At 43.3% G+C, this 17,370-nt stretch overlaps 1 protein-coding gene across 1 annotated transcript in view; it reads right to left on the bottom strand.

Annotated features, from left to right (window-relative positions):
* The window catches only part of LOC136576338 (unconventional myosin-X-like), a 103,634-nt gene that overhangs the window by 68,142 nt on the left and 18,122 nt on the right, over nt 1–17,370 (bottom strand). The window contains exon 2 of the mRNA XM_066575540.1: nt 10,537–10,635. Coding sequence (XP_066431637.1) covers nt 10,537–10,635 — 99 coding nt within the window. The remainder of the gene's footprint in view (nt 1–10,536; nt 10,636–17,370) is intronic.

The raw sequence follows: 17,370 nt of genomic DNA, 5'->3' as shown, positions 1-17,370 counted from the left end.
GCCATTAAAGTGTACACTTTCTGCAGCCCTGTGAGCGGTCGCAATTTCCAAGTTTTAACAAATGTTATCTAAACACAAAATAACATTTCTTTCATCTAGCATCAACGGGACTGGTCACATGCAGGGTCATCAGATATTCTAGGTTAGCAGATCATAGACAGATGTCTGCCCCTTCTTTCAAACTTACTGCACTCTTTCAAACTTTCAGATGACAGATTGAAAAGGATCTTTACTGTACTCTACTAATTCCAAGGGGTCTATGCCTGTAGTCATTGAATGGAAACCTATCAGATGAAAGTCTGTCCTAGTCATGTGATGACCACACAGGTTTGCTACAACGCAGATTTAGGTTACCATACTTTAACGGGCCGTGCACAGTGAAAATTAATATTAAACAACAGAAAGCAGAGGTCTTAAGAAATTCCAAATTGAATGAGGTTTTAGGGGAACCTGTTCCTACAAGATGCATACATATTCTTTAGGGCAATCATGATCGCTTACACTTCACAGTAAGCCTTGAGAATATATATCTATCACACACACACCATAGGCATTCCACACGGTCATGGAATGTGACATTACACAGACATACATGTAGTTGTCATTCTTCACATACCTGGATTTATCACTGTGGAGCCTTTTTCATACCATTGTGTTATAAGCTTAAACACTTGGTTAACCACAGACCGCTCTGCTTCTCTTACTCTCCTCATAGCACAGACTGCAAATATCTCCTATGTCACACTAGGACCTCTCCTCCCCAAACTAAAACATCACAAGTGGAAAATGACAACTTTCCATTAAAGCGGTTGTCCAGGACTTTTGAGTTTATCTATTGGTGACCTATCCTCAGGATAGATCATCAATAGATGATCAGAGGTCCGCCGCTCTGAATCAGCCGATTCCCGGCACCGCTGTCAGTATGGACACCGCAGAGTGCGGATTGCACTGTCCACAGTACAGAGGCTCAAGTTGATCTTGCAGGTGCAGCTCCCCTTGAATTCAATGCAATACCAACTCAAGCCACAAGACTACAGACAACGCAATCCATTTCTAGAGCTGTCCACACTGACAGCGGTGCCAGGAATCAACTGAGCAGCAGGGATCGTGACTGGTGGATTCACACTGATCATCTATTTATGATCTACCCTGAGGACAGATCATCAATAGAACAAAAATCTCTAAAGTCCCAGACAACGCCTTTAAGTCTTGATTAAAGAGTAGCTGCACTTTCAACAGGTCACAGAGGCATGTCAAAAGTTTTAATCATTAGGTTCCCACTGCTAAGAGCCCTGCTGATTGCTAGAAGGAGGGGGCTGCAGCATTCATCCAAGCACGGTGTCCCTTCGGGCCATCTTCGCTGTTTTTTTGGCTCCTCCTGGCAGCTGCAGAGGGACACAGAGGTATACAGAAACTTTCTATAAGCAGCAAAGATGGCCTAAAGGACACAACGCTTGGTTGAGTGCCGAAGCCCTTGTGTTCTAGTGATCAATGGTGGTTTTAGTAGTGGGCTCATAATTGACCTAAACTTTTGACATGTCTGTCAGACATGTCAAAAGTTAGTTGAAAGTGCAGCTACTCTTTAAATCTCCTTGGTTTCAGACAACAAACTTTGTGTAGTCTGATCCTGCAGCCGTATTCCCCTCCATCTGCCCCCTACAAACACGTGCCAAGTTAGCAAGAAATAGCGGACAGATAAAATAGGTTTTTGCAAAAAGCTGTCTAATTGTATTGCTGTCATTACATGTACATCTCAGCTTTCCTAAACTGAATGCAGAAACCCCAACTTTCTAGATATTTGCCATCAATGAATGAGAACACACATTTATAGGCAGTAAACCTATATCTATCGATTCCTGCACTCTGCTCAGAAGTGTCTACAATTGGTGGCAGTCTACACAATGCTGTGTGAGCTCAACAGCCAGAACTCCAGAATGGATACATTGTAGCAAACTATCAAAAACTTTTGTGCTGCTGAGGTGTTGAGCTCACAGAGCATGGTCAATACTGGTAACAATTGTAGACACTTGTCACAAGAGAGCAGGACTCGATACATATATGTTTACTACCTATATGTGAAAAAGAGTGTTCTCATTCACTGACAGCAAACATTTTTTGAAAATGGAAAGATATTGATATGCAAAGCATACTGCAACAATGTAGATCTTTTCACAAATACAGCAATTAGAGAGGTTGGACCACGAAAAAAAAGCATTCATTATCCATTGATAGAATAGGTGATAAATGCATGGTAGCTGGAAGACCCCACCTATCATTAAGATGGGGGCTTTGAGCCCTTGTTCCCAAAGAGTTTCAATAGAATGGTACAGATGTAGCAGCACCAACACATCCTGCTTTAGCGCTCTTAAGTTAATGAGTCGTTACTAAGTGTGGCTGCCAAATGCGTAGCATGGCCACCATTCAAAGTGAATGGCAGTGTACTGCAGTCTACAGGCGGTCTGTATAAAGTGCTGCTGTATCTGTAGATAGGTAAAATGTTTTTCCTGGGACAATCCCCTTAAAAGGCGTGGTCCCAACATAAAAAGTCATTCCCTATCAAAACAGGGAAGGGGATAACTAGTGGACCAGTAGTGGAGGGGTGGGGGGGCTACCATGGGGACCCCTACCAATTGAGGATGCAAGTCTTCCAGGTCCCTGAATAAATGGAGCAAAGATCACTATTGCTTCACTAATGTCAAATGGGACTGACAGAGAGCCAAGAGCTTAAATTCAACTATATCCCGCAATCTCATTGAAGTGAATAGACCTGCAGCACACATACTCAACTTCTGCTCCATTCATTCAGAGACCTTCAGGACCCCTGTTCTCAATATTGGTCGAGTGTCCTAGATGTGGGTCCCCCATTGAACAGCTTGTTATCCCCCATCCTGTGGATAGGGAATCCATCTTTGGTTGGGACAACCCCATTAAGCTTTATTTATAGAAAATTGGAAAACCCCTTTAACAAAAGATGAATTTTCCATTCAGATAAAATTTGGTGTAGTTCAGGGAGGGTAAAGGTTTCTGTGTCTTCATAAAGAGGTCATGTTCACAACTCCCTGAGAAAACTCTGGATGGATCTTCTGAATCAGCACAAAGCAGGAGTGAGGAAAGTTGCCCAGTGTTACCCAATTATCACTTTCCGATGCATGATTGACCACTTTGTTCCTCATTTCAGTTCATTTCTCCACAATTGCGGTCAGTCTTCCCAGAAGGTCATCTACGGTATGTGCAGGCAAATAAAAGAACTTGATGATTGCTATAATATTTGGTCACCAGAAATCTACTTTAAATGAATCATCCCTGTAAACTATCACCCCAAAATAAATCAAAGCAAGTGAGGTGGTCTTAGTTCAAAAATCACATCCGATACCATGTGCTTTAGACCTCAGTGGTTTGGCCATCCTCATGTGTACAGTACATCGGTCCAATGCATAAGATGAATTTCCATCATTACTGCACCATCATCAACATTTGTCCAAGTAGGTGCCACTTCAACTTTATAGATAATAGTCTATTCCATATGATGGCTGTCATCAATATCCTCAGGAATGTTGGTTCAACCAATGAAAAGGTTGACTCCATCCTGAAGAATATGGACCAAACCCATGTGTTGGCTTCACCCTCAAATATAGCCAAATCACAGGGAGCTTCAGATCTAAGTGGGTGAAAACCATCATACATTGGTGGCAGCTACCTCATGAATATTGGTGCAACCCATGAAGATTTTGCTGCCACTTCACCCTCAAACATCGGTTGAACACATAAAATGGCTCTTGCCACTTCAAACTCATGACTATTTCAGTGCAGCCCAGGTGCAAGCCACCATAGTATCATCATGAAAATTGGTTGACTCCATAAACTATACTTATACTCATTGTCAAAAATATGTGGTGTATTCCACTGATATCCTTATGAATATTAATCACTCCAGAAATAGCTATTGACACTTCATGATTATTAGCCCAAGCTAGAATTCTGGCTCTTTGTAAATTTTGCCCCAACCAACATGGTGGCTGTCATCACTGTATCTTCGTGCATGATGATGTACCCCATACAATAGCTGCAGCTTATAAACATTGGCCCATTTCATATGGTGGTAATCACTACTGTATGATCAAGATGATCAGTTCAAGCCATTAAATATCTGCTGCCATTTCATGAGGATGAAGAGGTGGCAATGAATTTATGGGGTTGACCAACATCCAAAAATATATAGTGGTGGCAGCCACTTTATAATGTACACGAGGTTGAAGTGGCTGCCACCGCTTAATGAATATTGGTCAACCTCTATAAAGTTGCTAGCACCACTTAATCCTCTTGGACACTGATCCAATCAATGACTTTGTAGCAGTTACTTTAAAGTATGAACCAATGTTGATAATGATATAGTAGAGGCAGCCACCACATGAGTTGGACCAATGATCTTAAAGCTGATTGACTACCAAGAGGGGTTCTTGAAGTAGGCTTTATTGGCCGCCATAGTGTGGAGACCCCATAGCCGGCATCAACCGAGTCCCGGACCTTGGGTTTGTTAAGTTTCTTACAGCAATTAAGGAGAACAGTTCAGGTGTTCTGCGCAGTCACTGAAATTACCAACACCCATACTGGATTATTGGGTTTCAAAACCGAATGCATGGTTCAAAGACCTGTAAATACGGGATATCTGCAGTCTTTTCCAACCAGCTAACTAGAATGACTCTTCTACCGAGGAGCTGAACATTGCCGGGGAGGAGGTACTGAGGGAAAACTCCAATCTGACTTCACCATCTACTGCTGCCTTTCCAAATCAACAGAGGACACTCAATCCATAGGACTATTGCTGCGTTTCTGCAGTATAATCCAGGAGATACTCCCTTCTGCCTCCCTCCTCAGCATTGCTGTTGCTCTACTCCCAACTTCCGGGCACTTCCATTTCACAGTTGAAGATCGCAGTTCTCGTCCCCTCGTAAAGCAAACCGTACCATTGCAACAAAACATAGTATCATACAATAAACAAGCCATATCCCCCTTACACATCTGCATACCTGTAAACTACAATATTAGCCTTGGAGTCACAGACCAACCTCACTGTGATTAGTTCAAAGCAGAACATTTTGCCTTGGTCACGGTCCATGCGGCAATAAGATTACTTTTATGATAAAAATCTCAGACAAAGATGAGTCACACGATCATCAATTAGTCACTTCCAGGGAATAAATCTGTCAAATTGTTTAAGTTGACTCTACTCAGTGAACCACCGCTGCCCCATTCCCCTGGTCCCGGCCACTTCCTCCAGGAAGCTCATTATCCTGGTCTATTTACTTCTGTTTTCAACTAAAAAACATTGTTTAAGACCATAGAGGGAAAAAAACAAACAAACATCACAGCAATTAGAGATGAGCGAGCGTACTCACTGAGGCAAACTACTTGAGCGAGTATTGCCTTATGAGAGTACCTGCCCGCTCGTCTCTAAAGATTCGGGTGCCGGCGGGGGAGAGCGGTGAGATGCGGGAGTGAACAGGGGGGAGCTGGAGAAAGAAAGATCTCCCCCCGTTCCTCCCCGCCGGCATCCGAATCTTTTGAGATGAGCAGGCAGGTACTCGCATAAGGCACTACTCGCTCGAGTTGTTTGCCTTAGCGAGTACGCTCGCTCATCTCTAACAGCAAGGTTGACGAAAAGCCGGAACCGGCAAGATTAGCAGCTTAGTACAGTAGCCAAAATCATTTGCTTTGGTTCCTGCAAGATAACTAGGAAAGAGGATACCAAGGGGTTTACCACAGATGTGAACCACTAAACCCAAGGCATGTTTGACCCACTTCACACTGGGTTCAAGAGACAGCGGCCTAGATAGACTGCCATCCTACCAAAAGGAGTTGGACACAAGAGCAAGGATCAGAAGTAGTATTCATTTCCATACGTTAATACTCAGCGGGGCTTTTTTGGTCCCAATGACATCTGACACTCTCCATGATATACTTTCTACTAACGTCCGATACACTTCAGCTGCTATTTTCCTCCATTCACCCTGCAAATGTCTGGCAATTCTCTCGAAGAAGATGCACTAGTCAATCTACAATGGTGTGTCATTATTGGACAGTTGAGCAATAGAAGAACGTTCTATGGAGTGATGAATCACGCTACTACATCTTCACATCAGATGGATGCACCTGGGTGTGGAGGATCCTGGGGAACACCTTCTGACTGAGTGTTTTGCGCCAACAGTGAAGTATAGGGGGGATTCCGTTATGGTCTGGGATGTTTCACATGGCATGGTCTCCGTCTGTTGGTTGTAGTGACAAGAACCATAAACACAGAGATGTACCTTGACATTGTAGGCAATAATGCGCTGTGGACAATGCAGCAATACTCTGGGAATGGTCGGCCATACTTCCAACAAGACAATGCTCCTTGTCACAAACCCAACTCTGTTTCATGTTGGTTTGAGGATATCAATGTTCCACATTTGGACTGGCTGCACAGTCTCGAACTGAACAGTCTTTGGGACGAACTGGAACGTTGGGTCAGGGAATAGAAAACGGACACCGTTCATATGAGAGAACTCGCCAGGTGTTTGCAGGATGAATGAAGGGAAATACCAGCTGAAGTTTCTAACCTCTCCAAAATTGCTCTTTACTCTCATTTCTATCTTGAGGGAGGAGTGAGTGAATGATATCTGAAATTAAGGATCCAACAGTGTCTCATAATGCATTTATATACAAATAATTACTACAAGACTCTGCTATGTAAGACAAGGACCACCTGCCTTACTCAACCCATTGTGGAACTACAGATCTCAGCAAGCCACAGAAAGACTACTATGTTTTTAATCAAAAGATATTTGCATATCAAACGCACCCGAATTCAAGGGGTTTATAATGAGAAGGACAATTTGGTCCAGCCACCTGAACATATGTATTCCCAGGATGCCATTTACATTACAAAGACCTTGCCTCATAGGCTCTTGTTGACGATTCATTACAATTCGTGGCCCTCCTCATTTAACCTGACAACATTCACAGGTAGGTTAACTTGTATTAAACAAGTTAATGAGCAAACTGCTACAAAGTGATAGACAAATACTGCCTCGGTAGATTATGGGTAATAGCATGCAAATGAGGAATCCCAGGCAGATCAACCCTGTGAGGTGTCACCTGTAATGTTATCACTGCTAAATAGGCCATTTGGTCTGTGTAAATGACATTACCTGTGAACTAGATCAGACCTGGCAGAGATCAAAGCAAACCGAAGGGGTAATGACCCCACAGAGGAGTTTCTGAAGGAGTCTCCTGGGAAAATGACTAAAAAACAGGCGCAAATTGGTCCAAGTTCCCAGGCTTTAAATGCCACATAATGTGACAAGCGTGTTCCATAAGTGGCTTAACGCGTCCTCAGGACACAGTGACTCCATATGGCTTGTGGAGGAAAGACATGGTACCATGTTAAAAGTTTTTGCCTAAGGCCTCATGTCCACGGGGAAAATCGGGCCCGCTACGGATTCTACATGTAGAATCCGTAGCGGGTCCCTCCTGACCCGCGGACATGAGCGCTAAAAATAAGAATTTATAAGAATTTACCTATCCGTAGCGGGCGGGGATGCTCTGCTCTTCCTCACGGCCGGATCTTCTTTTTCGGCCGGCAGATGAATTCCTCACGCCGGCGGCACGTCGCCGGCACGTCGTCGACGTGCCGCGTGCATGCGCCGGGCACATCCGCCGAGCCGAAGCAAGGGAGATGCGGCCGTGAGGAAGAGAAGACCTTCCCGGCCCGCTGCCGGTGAGTAAATTCTTTTAAATTCCTATTTTAGGTCTCCCGCGGATCCGGACGGCTTCTATAGGCTTCAATAGAAGCCCGCGGGAGCCGTCCCCGCGGGAGACCCGCACGAAAATGGAGCATGGTCCAGATTTTTTCATGCTCCATTTTTTTTTAAATCCCTTTTATTGACCATCCGCGGGTATTTATCTACCCGCGGGTGGTCAATGCATCCCTATGGGGTGCGGATCCGCGTGCAGGTAATCCGCTGCGGATCCTAAATCATATTTTTCCCGTGGACATGAGGCCTAAGAATTGATTGAGAGGCGGTTTTCATGTGCGGGTTCCATCCGAAAGCGATATGAATGGACTCACATAAAAAAGATTTTAATGAGTTTATTCACATGAAGCATTTTTCTCACAGTCATACTGCAAGTTAGAAGAATTGCTGCATGCCCTATTTTTGGGGCAATATCGCCCACTATTTTCTATGGACGGAAAAAAAAAAAAATACATTGCACTTGAAGCGGATTCGAGTGTGATTTTTATGAAAAACATTCTTGAAAATGTTATGTTCTTGCAGAGCACATCGCACTCACGTAGAAAATTGTATGTCTATGAGCAGGATATGGGTGCAAGTTTCCCATATTACGGCCCCTGTATTTTACGGATGTCAAGAAGGTATAGGTACTAAATAGACAGGACTTTGAGAGCCAATCGGAGGTGCTGGAGTTCCCGATTCACAGACCGAGATACTTGTCAAGGGGAAATAGAGGATAACCTTGGAGGTGAATGAAGGTTAACCCTTAGAGGGAAACCGTATATTACATTCCACAATATGTATTTCTGTAAGACAATCCAGTTATTAGCAAAGTATTATTGATATGGTGTGAAAGTCATTACAGTTATTACAGTATATCTTGAGAGTCGAAAGGGAAAGTCCATTTGCTTACTTATATTTTTGTGTTCATACATCAATATTGTATATTTTGGTTACTCCATCTGCTGCATGGTATCCTGAATCCTGAGACACTGGAAGTCGCCCAACTTTCCAAGGCATAGGTATAACTAAGAAACCGTTCAGAGTTCTTTTAATAATCTGCTAGTAAAACTCGAAATTTACTTCTACTTACAGTCTTTTATTCCAATCTTGGCAGAAATACCCTCTAACGGACTATTTGAGGCTTCTTGTAATGAGCCAGAATCAGAGATTATTTTTCTCCATGCCATTGCCTGAACACGTCTGCCGAAACCAGTTCTATATAAATCCTAAATGCAACGTGTATAAATATAGATCTTGGTTTTCGGCCTATTTTCTCCCTGGAGTTTCGGATTTCTCATTTTCATCATGACAAGGGGATCATCTGTGGCTCATCGCAGACAGAGTAAACCACATCCTGTGCTTTATTAACTATCCCAGGACCTAGCGAAGGGCATTCACACCCACGAGAAATACACGGGGATGCACGCACCCGGGGAACGGCGCCAGGCTGGAATTCCCTGACTTTTTTTTTTTTGTAGAAAGAATGACGTTTTAGCACGAGGGGCGCAACTTAGGAATGCGAAGCATCTTGTACAATAACTATTCACATCTGCGAACAGCTGGCTATCTGGGTTATGTCAGCAGAGCCCAGTACAGAATCGATTACTAAATGCACTGAGTGGTGGACGGACCCGAGGCAGAACAGTGGGAGATCACATCAGGAATCAATGGGATGCACAGAGTTAAAAAGCACTTTAACAAAAAAGGACAGATTAGCATGTTTTTTGGTGGCAAGAAGGGAAGGGGTAGATAATGGCTGCTCTGCTTTCATCTGTCTTGCACGCTCAGAGTATGATACATAGTAATTACTGCCATGTGACCAGCTGCGGGCATGCAGGCTTTATGTAAAAAGTTTCACAACTTTCTAAGAGCCCTTTTACATGGGACGACCCATTGGGTGCAGATGTAGACAGGTCGTCCCAACGATGATCTTTTCTGGGCTTTTACAGGAGGCGGGGTGGGCCGGAAATCGTCCCAGACCACCCACCTGCAACTTTTTCTCGTTAGTCGTTCAGTCTGGGAATGCATTCACTCTGAACGATAATCATTCACGTTTCCACTCGGTTTTTAAATGGACATCTGGTATACGTTTGTCTGCGTTTTGATTATTTAGCAGAAGATCAACCAACTAGACAAGTAACTAGTTTTCTAAGATTTTCCTCTTATTCTTCATAACAACGTATACTTTTTGGTAGAAATGTATAGAATTATATACAAGTGTATAAACTTTTAATGGATATGGTTTTTAATACGGCTGCAAATAACACATACGGCTGCAAATTTTTTTTTTTTACATTTTTGTGACATATGTCTATACGTACACAGAAACCGCATCCGTCCCCCATAGACTATTATGGCCTCCGTTAAACAGACTTTTCTTTTACTGCACTCCGAGGGATTGAATAGCACAGTTTACTATATGACTGCAGGTTTAAATGGGCCAACATTTGCTTGTTTTTTTAGGTGAGCTAAAAACCAAGTGACTCCGACAAGTGAACGAGTCTCGCTCGCTTGTACAGTCGGGTCCCGTGTTTACATAGGCCATCATTCGCCCGTAATCGCCCTTTTGAGTGAATACGGTGGCGAACATGGGGCCGTGTAAAGGTCCTCATAGACAATGTAGCTGTAAAGGAGACACTAACAACGAAGCACTAAAAGGAGCAGAGCTGATATAGGGAGCAAAGCGGCAGGTAAGTTAGCGATATACTCCATGAGATACGGCTTTCCTTCTATTTCCTTTCTTTTATCCCCCACATCTTACCTGTCCATAATCACTTGTAAACAGAACGTCTCCATCATTGCAAGAGGTGACAGTGGCCGGCACCAAACTGCCATTCATGACAAGCCAAACATGGCCTCCCTGCAATAAAGGAGGGGGAAAAGGTTAAAATGCATGTCACATCTGATATTCTTAGCAATTCTATAAACATTCTCTACTTCGATCACTTCAGAATAATAAAAAAAAACAAAAAACAGAGCTCAATAACAACTACCATAATACTGCCCTCCTATGTACAAGAATATAACTACCATAATACTGCCCTCCTATGTACAAGAATATAACTACCATAATACTGCCCTCCTATGTACAAGAATATAACTACCATAATACTGCCCTCCTATGTACAAGAATATAACTACCATAATACTGCCCTCCTATGTACAAGAATATAACTACCATAATACTGCCCTCCTATGTACAAGAATATAACTACCATAATACTGCCCTCCTATGTACAAGAATATAACTACCATAATACTGCCCTCCTATGTACAAGAATATAACTACCATAATACTGCCCTCCTATGTACAAGAATATAACTACCATAATACTGCCCTCCTATGTACAAGAATATAACTACCATAATACTGCCCTCCTATGTACAAGAATATAACTACTATAATACTGCCTCCCTATGTACAAGAATAAAACTACTATAATACTGCCTCCCTATGTACAAGAATAAAACTACTATAATATTCTTGTACATAGGGGGCAGTATTATAGTATTTATATTCTTGTACATAGGGGGCAGTATTATAGTAGTTATATTCTTGTACATAGGGGGCAGTATAACTACTATAATACTGCCCCCTATGTACAAGAATATAAATACTATAATACTGCCCCCTATGTACAAGAATATAACTACTATAATAATGCCCCTATGTACAAGAATATAACTACTATAATACTGCCCCCCTATGTACAAGAATATAACTACTATAATACTGCCCCCCTATGTACAAGAATATATCTACTATAATACTGCCCCTATGTACAACAATATAACTACTATAATACTGCCCTCCTATGTACAAGATGATATCTACTATAATACTGCCCCCTATGTACAAGAATATAACAACTATAATACTGCCCCTATGTACAAGAATATAACTACTATAATACTGCCCTCCTATGTACAAGAATATAACCACTATAATACTGCCCTCCTATGTACAAGAATATAACCACTATAATACTGCCCTCCTATGTACAAGAATATAACCACTATAATACTGCCCTCCTATGTACAAGAATATAACCACTATAATACTGCCCTCCTATGTACAAGAATATAACCACTATAATACTGCCCCCTATGTACAAGAATATAACTACTATAATACTGCCCCCTATGTACAAGAATATAACTACTATAATACTGCCCCCTATGTACAAGAGTATAACTACTATAATACTGCCCCCTATGTACAAGAGTATAACTACTATAATACTGCCCCCTATGTACAAGGATATAACTACTATAATACTGCCCCCTATGTACAAGAATATAACTACTATAATACTGCCCTCCTATGTACAAGAATATAACCACTATAATACTGCCCTCCTATGTACAAGAATATAACCACTATAATACTGCCCTCCTATGTACAAGAATATAACCACTATAATACTGCCCTCCTATGTACAAGAATATAACCACTATAATACTGCCCCCTATGTACAAGAATATAACTACTATAATACTGCCCCCTATGTACAAGAATATAACTACTATAATACTGCCCCCTATGTACAAGAGTATAACTACTATAATACTGCCCCCTATGTACAAGGATATAACTACTATAATACTGCCCCCTATGTACAAGGATATAACTACTATAATACTGCCCCCTATGTACAAGGATATAACTACTATAATACTGCCCCCTATGTACAAGAATATAACTACTATAATACTGCCCCCTATGTACAAGAATATAACTACTATAATACTGCTCCCCTATGTACAAGAATATAACTACTATAATACTGCCCCCTATGTACAAAAATATAACAACTATAATACTGCCTCCTATGTACAAGAATATAACTACTATAATACTGCTCCCCTATGTACAAGAATATAACTACTATAATACTGCCCCCTATGTACAAGAGTATAACTACTATAATACTGCCTCCTATGTACAAGAATATAATGCAGAGCAGTGACAGTTATCAGCTGGGCCCTAGTTTAGGCTTTGCCAGGCTCCACAGCTTCAGCTGACATCTCTGCAGAACGCTTCATGAAACCTTATAAACCAAGCACTGTGGGTAAGTGCATTGTATGAGGTCTGATAGACGGATCCTTAAGATGACATTAAATCTCATGTCACCTCTGCAGCAGAACAGGCAAATGGGCAAATAGAAAATGATCCGGGAGGAACACGTTCACCCGAATAGATGTGTCACTGCAGAGTGTCATCTCGGGGATAACCCAGTCAGCACAATGGGCTGTAGGCCACCATGATTGTCACCTCCAGGGACTGAGTGATGGGATGACTGACGGCCAGTCACAGGCACACAGACCCAGCAGCGAGGGGGGGGGGGGGTGATGCTCTTCTCTCCTTCTTGAGCTGCAGAGATTTTACACCAAACTGCAGACTCTGCACTTCAATAATTTAGAAGACCATATGTTACTTACCACATATTTAACCCCTTGCACCAACGGCATACAGACAGGGTTGCATAGCAAAGATAGAAATGTGGCCCTTTCAGCTGCTGCCTGACACTAGCACACATCTAGCTCCTGGGACAGGAGGTCCTGATGCCTCATCACATTTTCATAACTATCATTTCCCAGGGACTGGCCCCCAGATTAGTAGCATATGCTACCTCTTTTATATTTTCATCTGTGCCTTAAAGGGGTTGCACCAAGATATAGGGGATAACTTTTTGATTAGTGGAGTCCAACTGCTGGGATCCAATTCCACTGATCCTCATGACAGGAGTCCCGAAGGTCCCCGCATGGATAAAGTGACAAACACGCATGCACAATGTCACGCAATTCATTTCAATGGAAGTGCCATAGATTGCCAAGTGCTTGAACTCAGCAAAATCCCGTGCTCCCATTGAAATGAATGGCGCGGCATGCATGATCAGCGATGCATCTCTCCCTCTAGTACTCCAAGTGGCCACTTTACTGTATGGACTCCTGCTGTAGTATTGCTGCTAATTAGATTAATGCCCCAGAGAACGACCGTCACAGAGAGCGGCGAGATATGAACTGATAGGGCCAAGTTAAACTGACTGTGCGGAGGCGAGCCAAGAAATCATGGCGAGTTAAAGGATCGTCCATGGGGCTGCGCGCCACCGTCATCCAAAAAATTACTGTGTGCGCGCAACTATATCCTCATACTGTACAGCCATGTATATAATAACTGATCATTTGTAGCACTCAGTCATGTCAACCTGTCAGCGCCGTAGCCAATGGGAATAGTAAAAGGGGTTGTACCAGAATTTTAAGTAATCCCCTATCCACAGCATAGTGTATATTACTTGCTGATCGGTGGGGGTCTCATTGATGAGACCCCTGCCAGTCTCAAGAACGAGGGTTCCGTGTCTCCTGTCGTCCTCGCTGAAGGGTTACTACCGCACTGAGGAGGAGACCAGATGGAATGGTGCACTTGTGAGATCAGCGCTCCATTTCACTGGGCCTGATGGTATACCCAAGGGGGAAGGGGTTGACTTGCTGATTGGTGGGAGGTCCCACTGCCGAGACCCTCGCCAACCTCCAGAATGGAACTCTCATGTCCCCCTATCCTGCCACTGCTTCATTCCCCGGCAGTAATGTCATTCTGAATGCAGCGCTGGCAGCACATACACACTTAGCACCAGACGTAACCTGAAGCTGCGGGGCCCCAGTGCAAAATCTGGAACTGGGCCCCCAACTTTAAAGCTTCATTGATAGTATTGGTTTGCAATATGGGGAAGAGAGACTTAACGTGCCCTCTAGGGCTTCCCGGGCCCAGGTGCGACCACACCTTCTATACGTACGCCCATGATTAGCACTCCATTCATGTCAATGGGGCTGACGGAAATACCCGAGTGGGTGGCGCTTGGACATTTCGGCAGTTCCATTGAAAGTGAACGCTATATTTAGTCTCCTCCTACATCTGAAAATACTTCATATAATACTGGTAATTGGTTCCAAAGCCTCCAAAAACGTCAACCAAACTGAATGCAAAAAAGGACGATTAACGAAGATGAAGCAGATAACATACAGATAAGCCATATATTCACCATTTTACGCGGTCAGTTGTTTGCTTGCAGAAACTGAACGATTAACGAGAAGCGAACAAATTCCCATTACTCGTTCAGTCGGACAGCATTTACACTGACCGATAATTGTTCACATTCTCACTGGATACAGGAGTCTGTACGATTTATCGGCCCGTGTATAATGGCTCCAAGAGTCAGGAAGAGCTGCTGGAAGCTGTAAATCACTTACTATGGTGAGGACAGCAGCTTCTTGAGGGTCTGTCAAGTAAACCGTGCACCAGAAAAATAACACGCAGCTGTAGTGGCCCGAAGTACATATATCTGGCCCATCCATAATTGTCAATAACTGCTGTAAATGTCATGTCTTTAGTGTGGATGCTCTGTGCAAATTGTCTTGTCACTAGTTATGTGTAAGCTGCAGCAAGAGGGTAATGTCTATGAATGTCTGGGATATGTCTGGAAAATGTAACAATTTGTGATGTCACATAAGCATGATTGATATATGCGTTTGCAAGGTGCAAATGTGGTCTTCACCAGTCTGAAAGGGGCAGAGTGAGTGCCAGCCACATGGGGGTACTTCAGCCCACATCTTGTGAAGAATGGAAGCAGAGGAGCGGTACCCTGGAAGTCTATGCCCAGGAACCCTACCCTGAAGAGAGAGAAAGTGAGTGTGGAGAAGAGAAGGAGAGCGAGCCGGCTGTGCAGTGTCTAGAAGCTTCCCACAAGTTATTGTTCAGTGGAGTGTTCTTGTCCTCCTCCGGAGTGTGTGTGTCCAGGAGTGGAGTCATACAGATAATTTGGACTGTAGGCCCGGTGTCATCCTGTGTTTCCTCCATTACCTCTGTCCTTGTCCTTTCTGCACTGGTGGGTGAAATTACCCACAGAAAATGGTGATTGTATCAACCTATCTTCTAGTAAAGTTGCAGTTGTTGACTGTTCCCAGCAACTGAGTTTATCAAGTTAACGATTTTGACTCTTATTTCCCGTCGGACATCACGCGGAGTAAGGAGCAGCGGCGTCACCCATGACAGAATTCTTCAAGTCCACACCACCATTTATTCAGGTAACCACTACCCTAGTGTTGCCTGGAGAGGACCATCTCTGCCTTGGCCAAGGGTCACAAGTGTCCCTCAGGGGAGGAGTTTGGTAGTGCCACCGTGACAACCCTAAAAGCTACCCTGCCATCTCCTCAGTGGTGTGGCTCGGTCGCTGCAGAGCCACCCTCACTGTTGTCCAAAGGAGCAGCTGATGGCGATAAAGGGCAAAACAGAACATGTATTACCACACGGTACTATAGAGAGGCGCTGCTAGACCGTCCATCAGTGCAAGCGCTGTAGTAATAGTTTTACCAGTGAAATGTCCATGCCGATTGGCTGGATTTTCCGGCAAAACGCACAAGCCACAGATCCAGACCATTTGTGATACTTTATGTGGAGTCCAACTTCAAATTACAACGTCTCGGGAATGTCCATTGTACGCTAGAAATATTGTACCCTGAGGTCATTTAATATTACATATACACACTTCTGCAAGAGCTCATTCATACAGAGTTATAATGTCACAGATCTACCTTGAATGTTCCTGATATAGATAATCTGCATGACCAAAAGTACCCTGCAAATAAGGAAGATGCAACAATACCTCTGCAGCGCCACCTATTAGAAAATAGCATTCCTTCAAGTCACTGTTAGACTCAAGCTTTATAACAATGACTGGGAATTAAAAGGCAAGCCAGAATCCATACACAGACAGCTGTTTGGGGTTTTTTGTGAGCAGTAGGTTTCTGGCTTGGCTAGTGAGAGGACTGTGATGTGGGTCAGGAGAGGTATCATCACTCCTTAGGGAGAGCACCAAAAAGGTGATGAGACTTATAAGGCCATTCATGCTCCTCTGGGTAATATGCAAATAAGGGAGATGGAACAATACCTCTGCAGTGCCACCTATTGGAAGGCAGCATTCCTTCAAGTCAATGTTAGACTCTTTATACAAGCACCTTCACACGGGATAACTGCCGCTCCTTGCTTTCACACAGGAGCGATAACCATTTAGAAAATGGAGACGGAGCGCGCCAGAGATCTCTTCTGGCCGACCGTCTCCATTCACTGCAAACAGGCAGTGGTTCCAAGATGAAGGACTGCCTGTTTACACGGCCAGATAGTCGCTTGTCTTTTTTTGAGGAGTTATAAACCAAGCGACTCCGACAAGTGAGCGAGTTCTCTGTTGGTTATGTGGGTACACAGGACGACCAGCGCCCCAAATTTGCGGTTTCCAGCAATTATTCAAGTGATAATCATTGTGAAGTTTGACCACAGATTTGCATGCGGATCCAAACATGTATTTAGTCCCATTGAATAGGGCAAATCCATGCGTGGCCACAAAAATGGTTTCCACATCAAGAACTGAAAAGGTCGGCTCTTTACCGCAATGCAGTTCTAAATTCGCAAGCGAAAGAAAAAAAATACATGCCGCATAAAAACTACAGCGAGGATTCCCATAGCCTTCAATGGGATGCAAGAAGGGGGTGGGTTCTAACACTCTTTGCCGCAGAATCCACGTTCCAAAACACAAACATGAAC

The sequence above is a fragment of the Eleutherodactylus coqui genome, chromosome 8 (assembly GCF_035609145.1).
Source record: "Eleutherodactylus coqui strain aEleCoq1 chromosome 8, aEleCoq1.hap1, whole genome shotgun sequence".
Classification (NCBI taxonomy): Eukaryota; Metazoa; Chordata; class Amphibia; order Anura; family Eleutherodactylidae; genus Eleutherodactylus; species Eleutherodactylus coqui.
The sequence above is the reverse complement of the archived record's forward strand: the minus strand, read 5'-3'. Positions and strand labels throughout refer to the sequence as shown.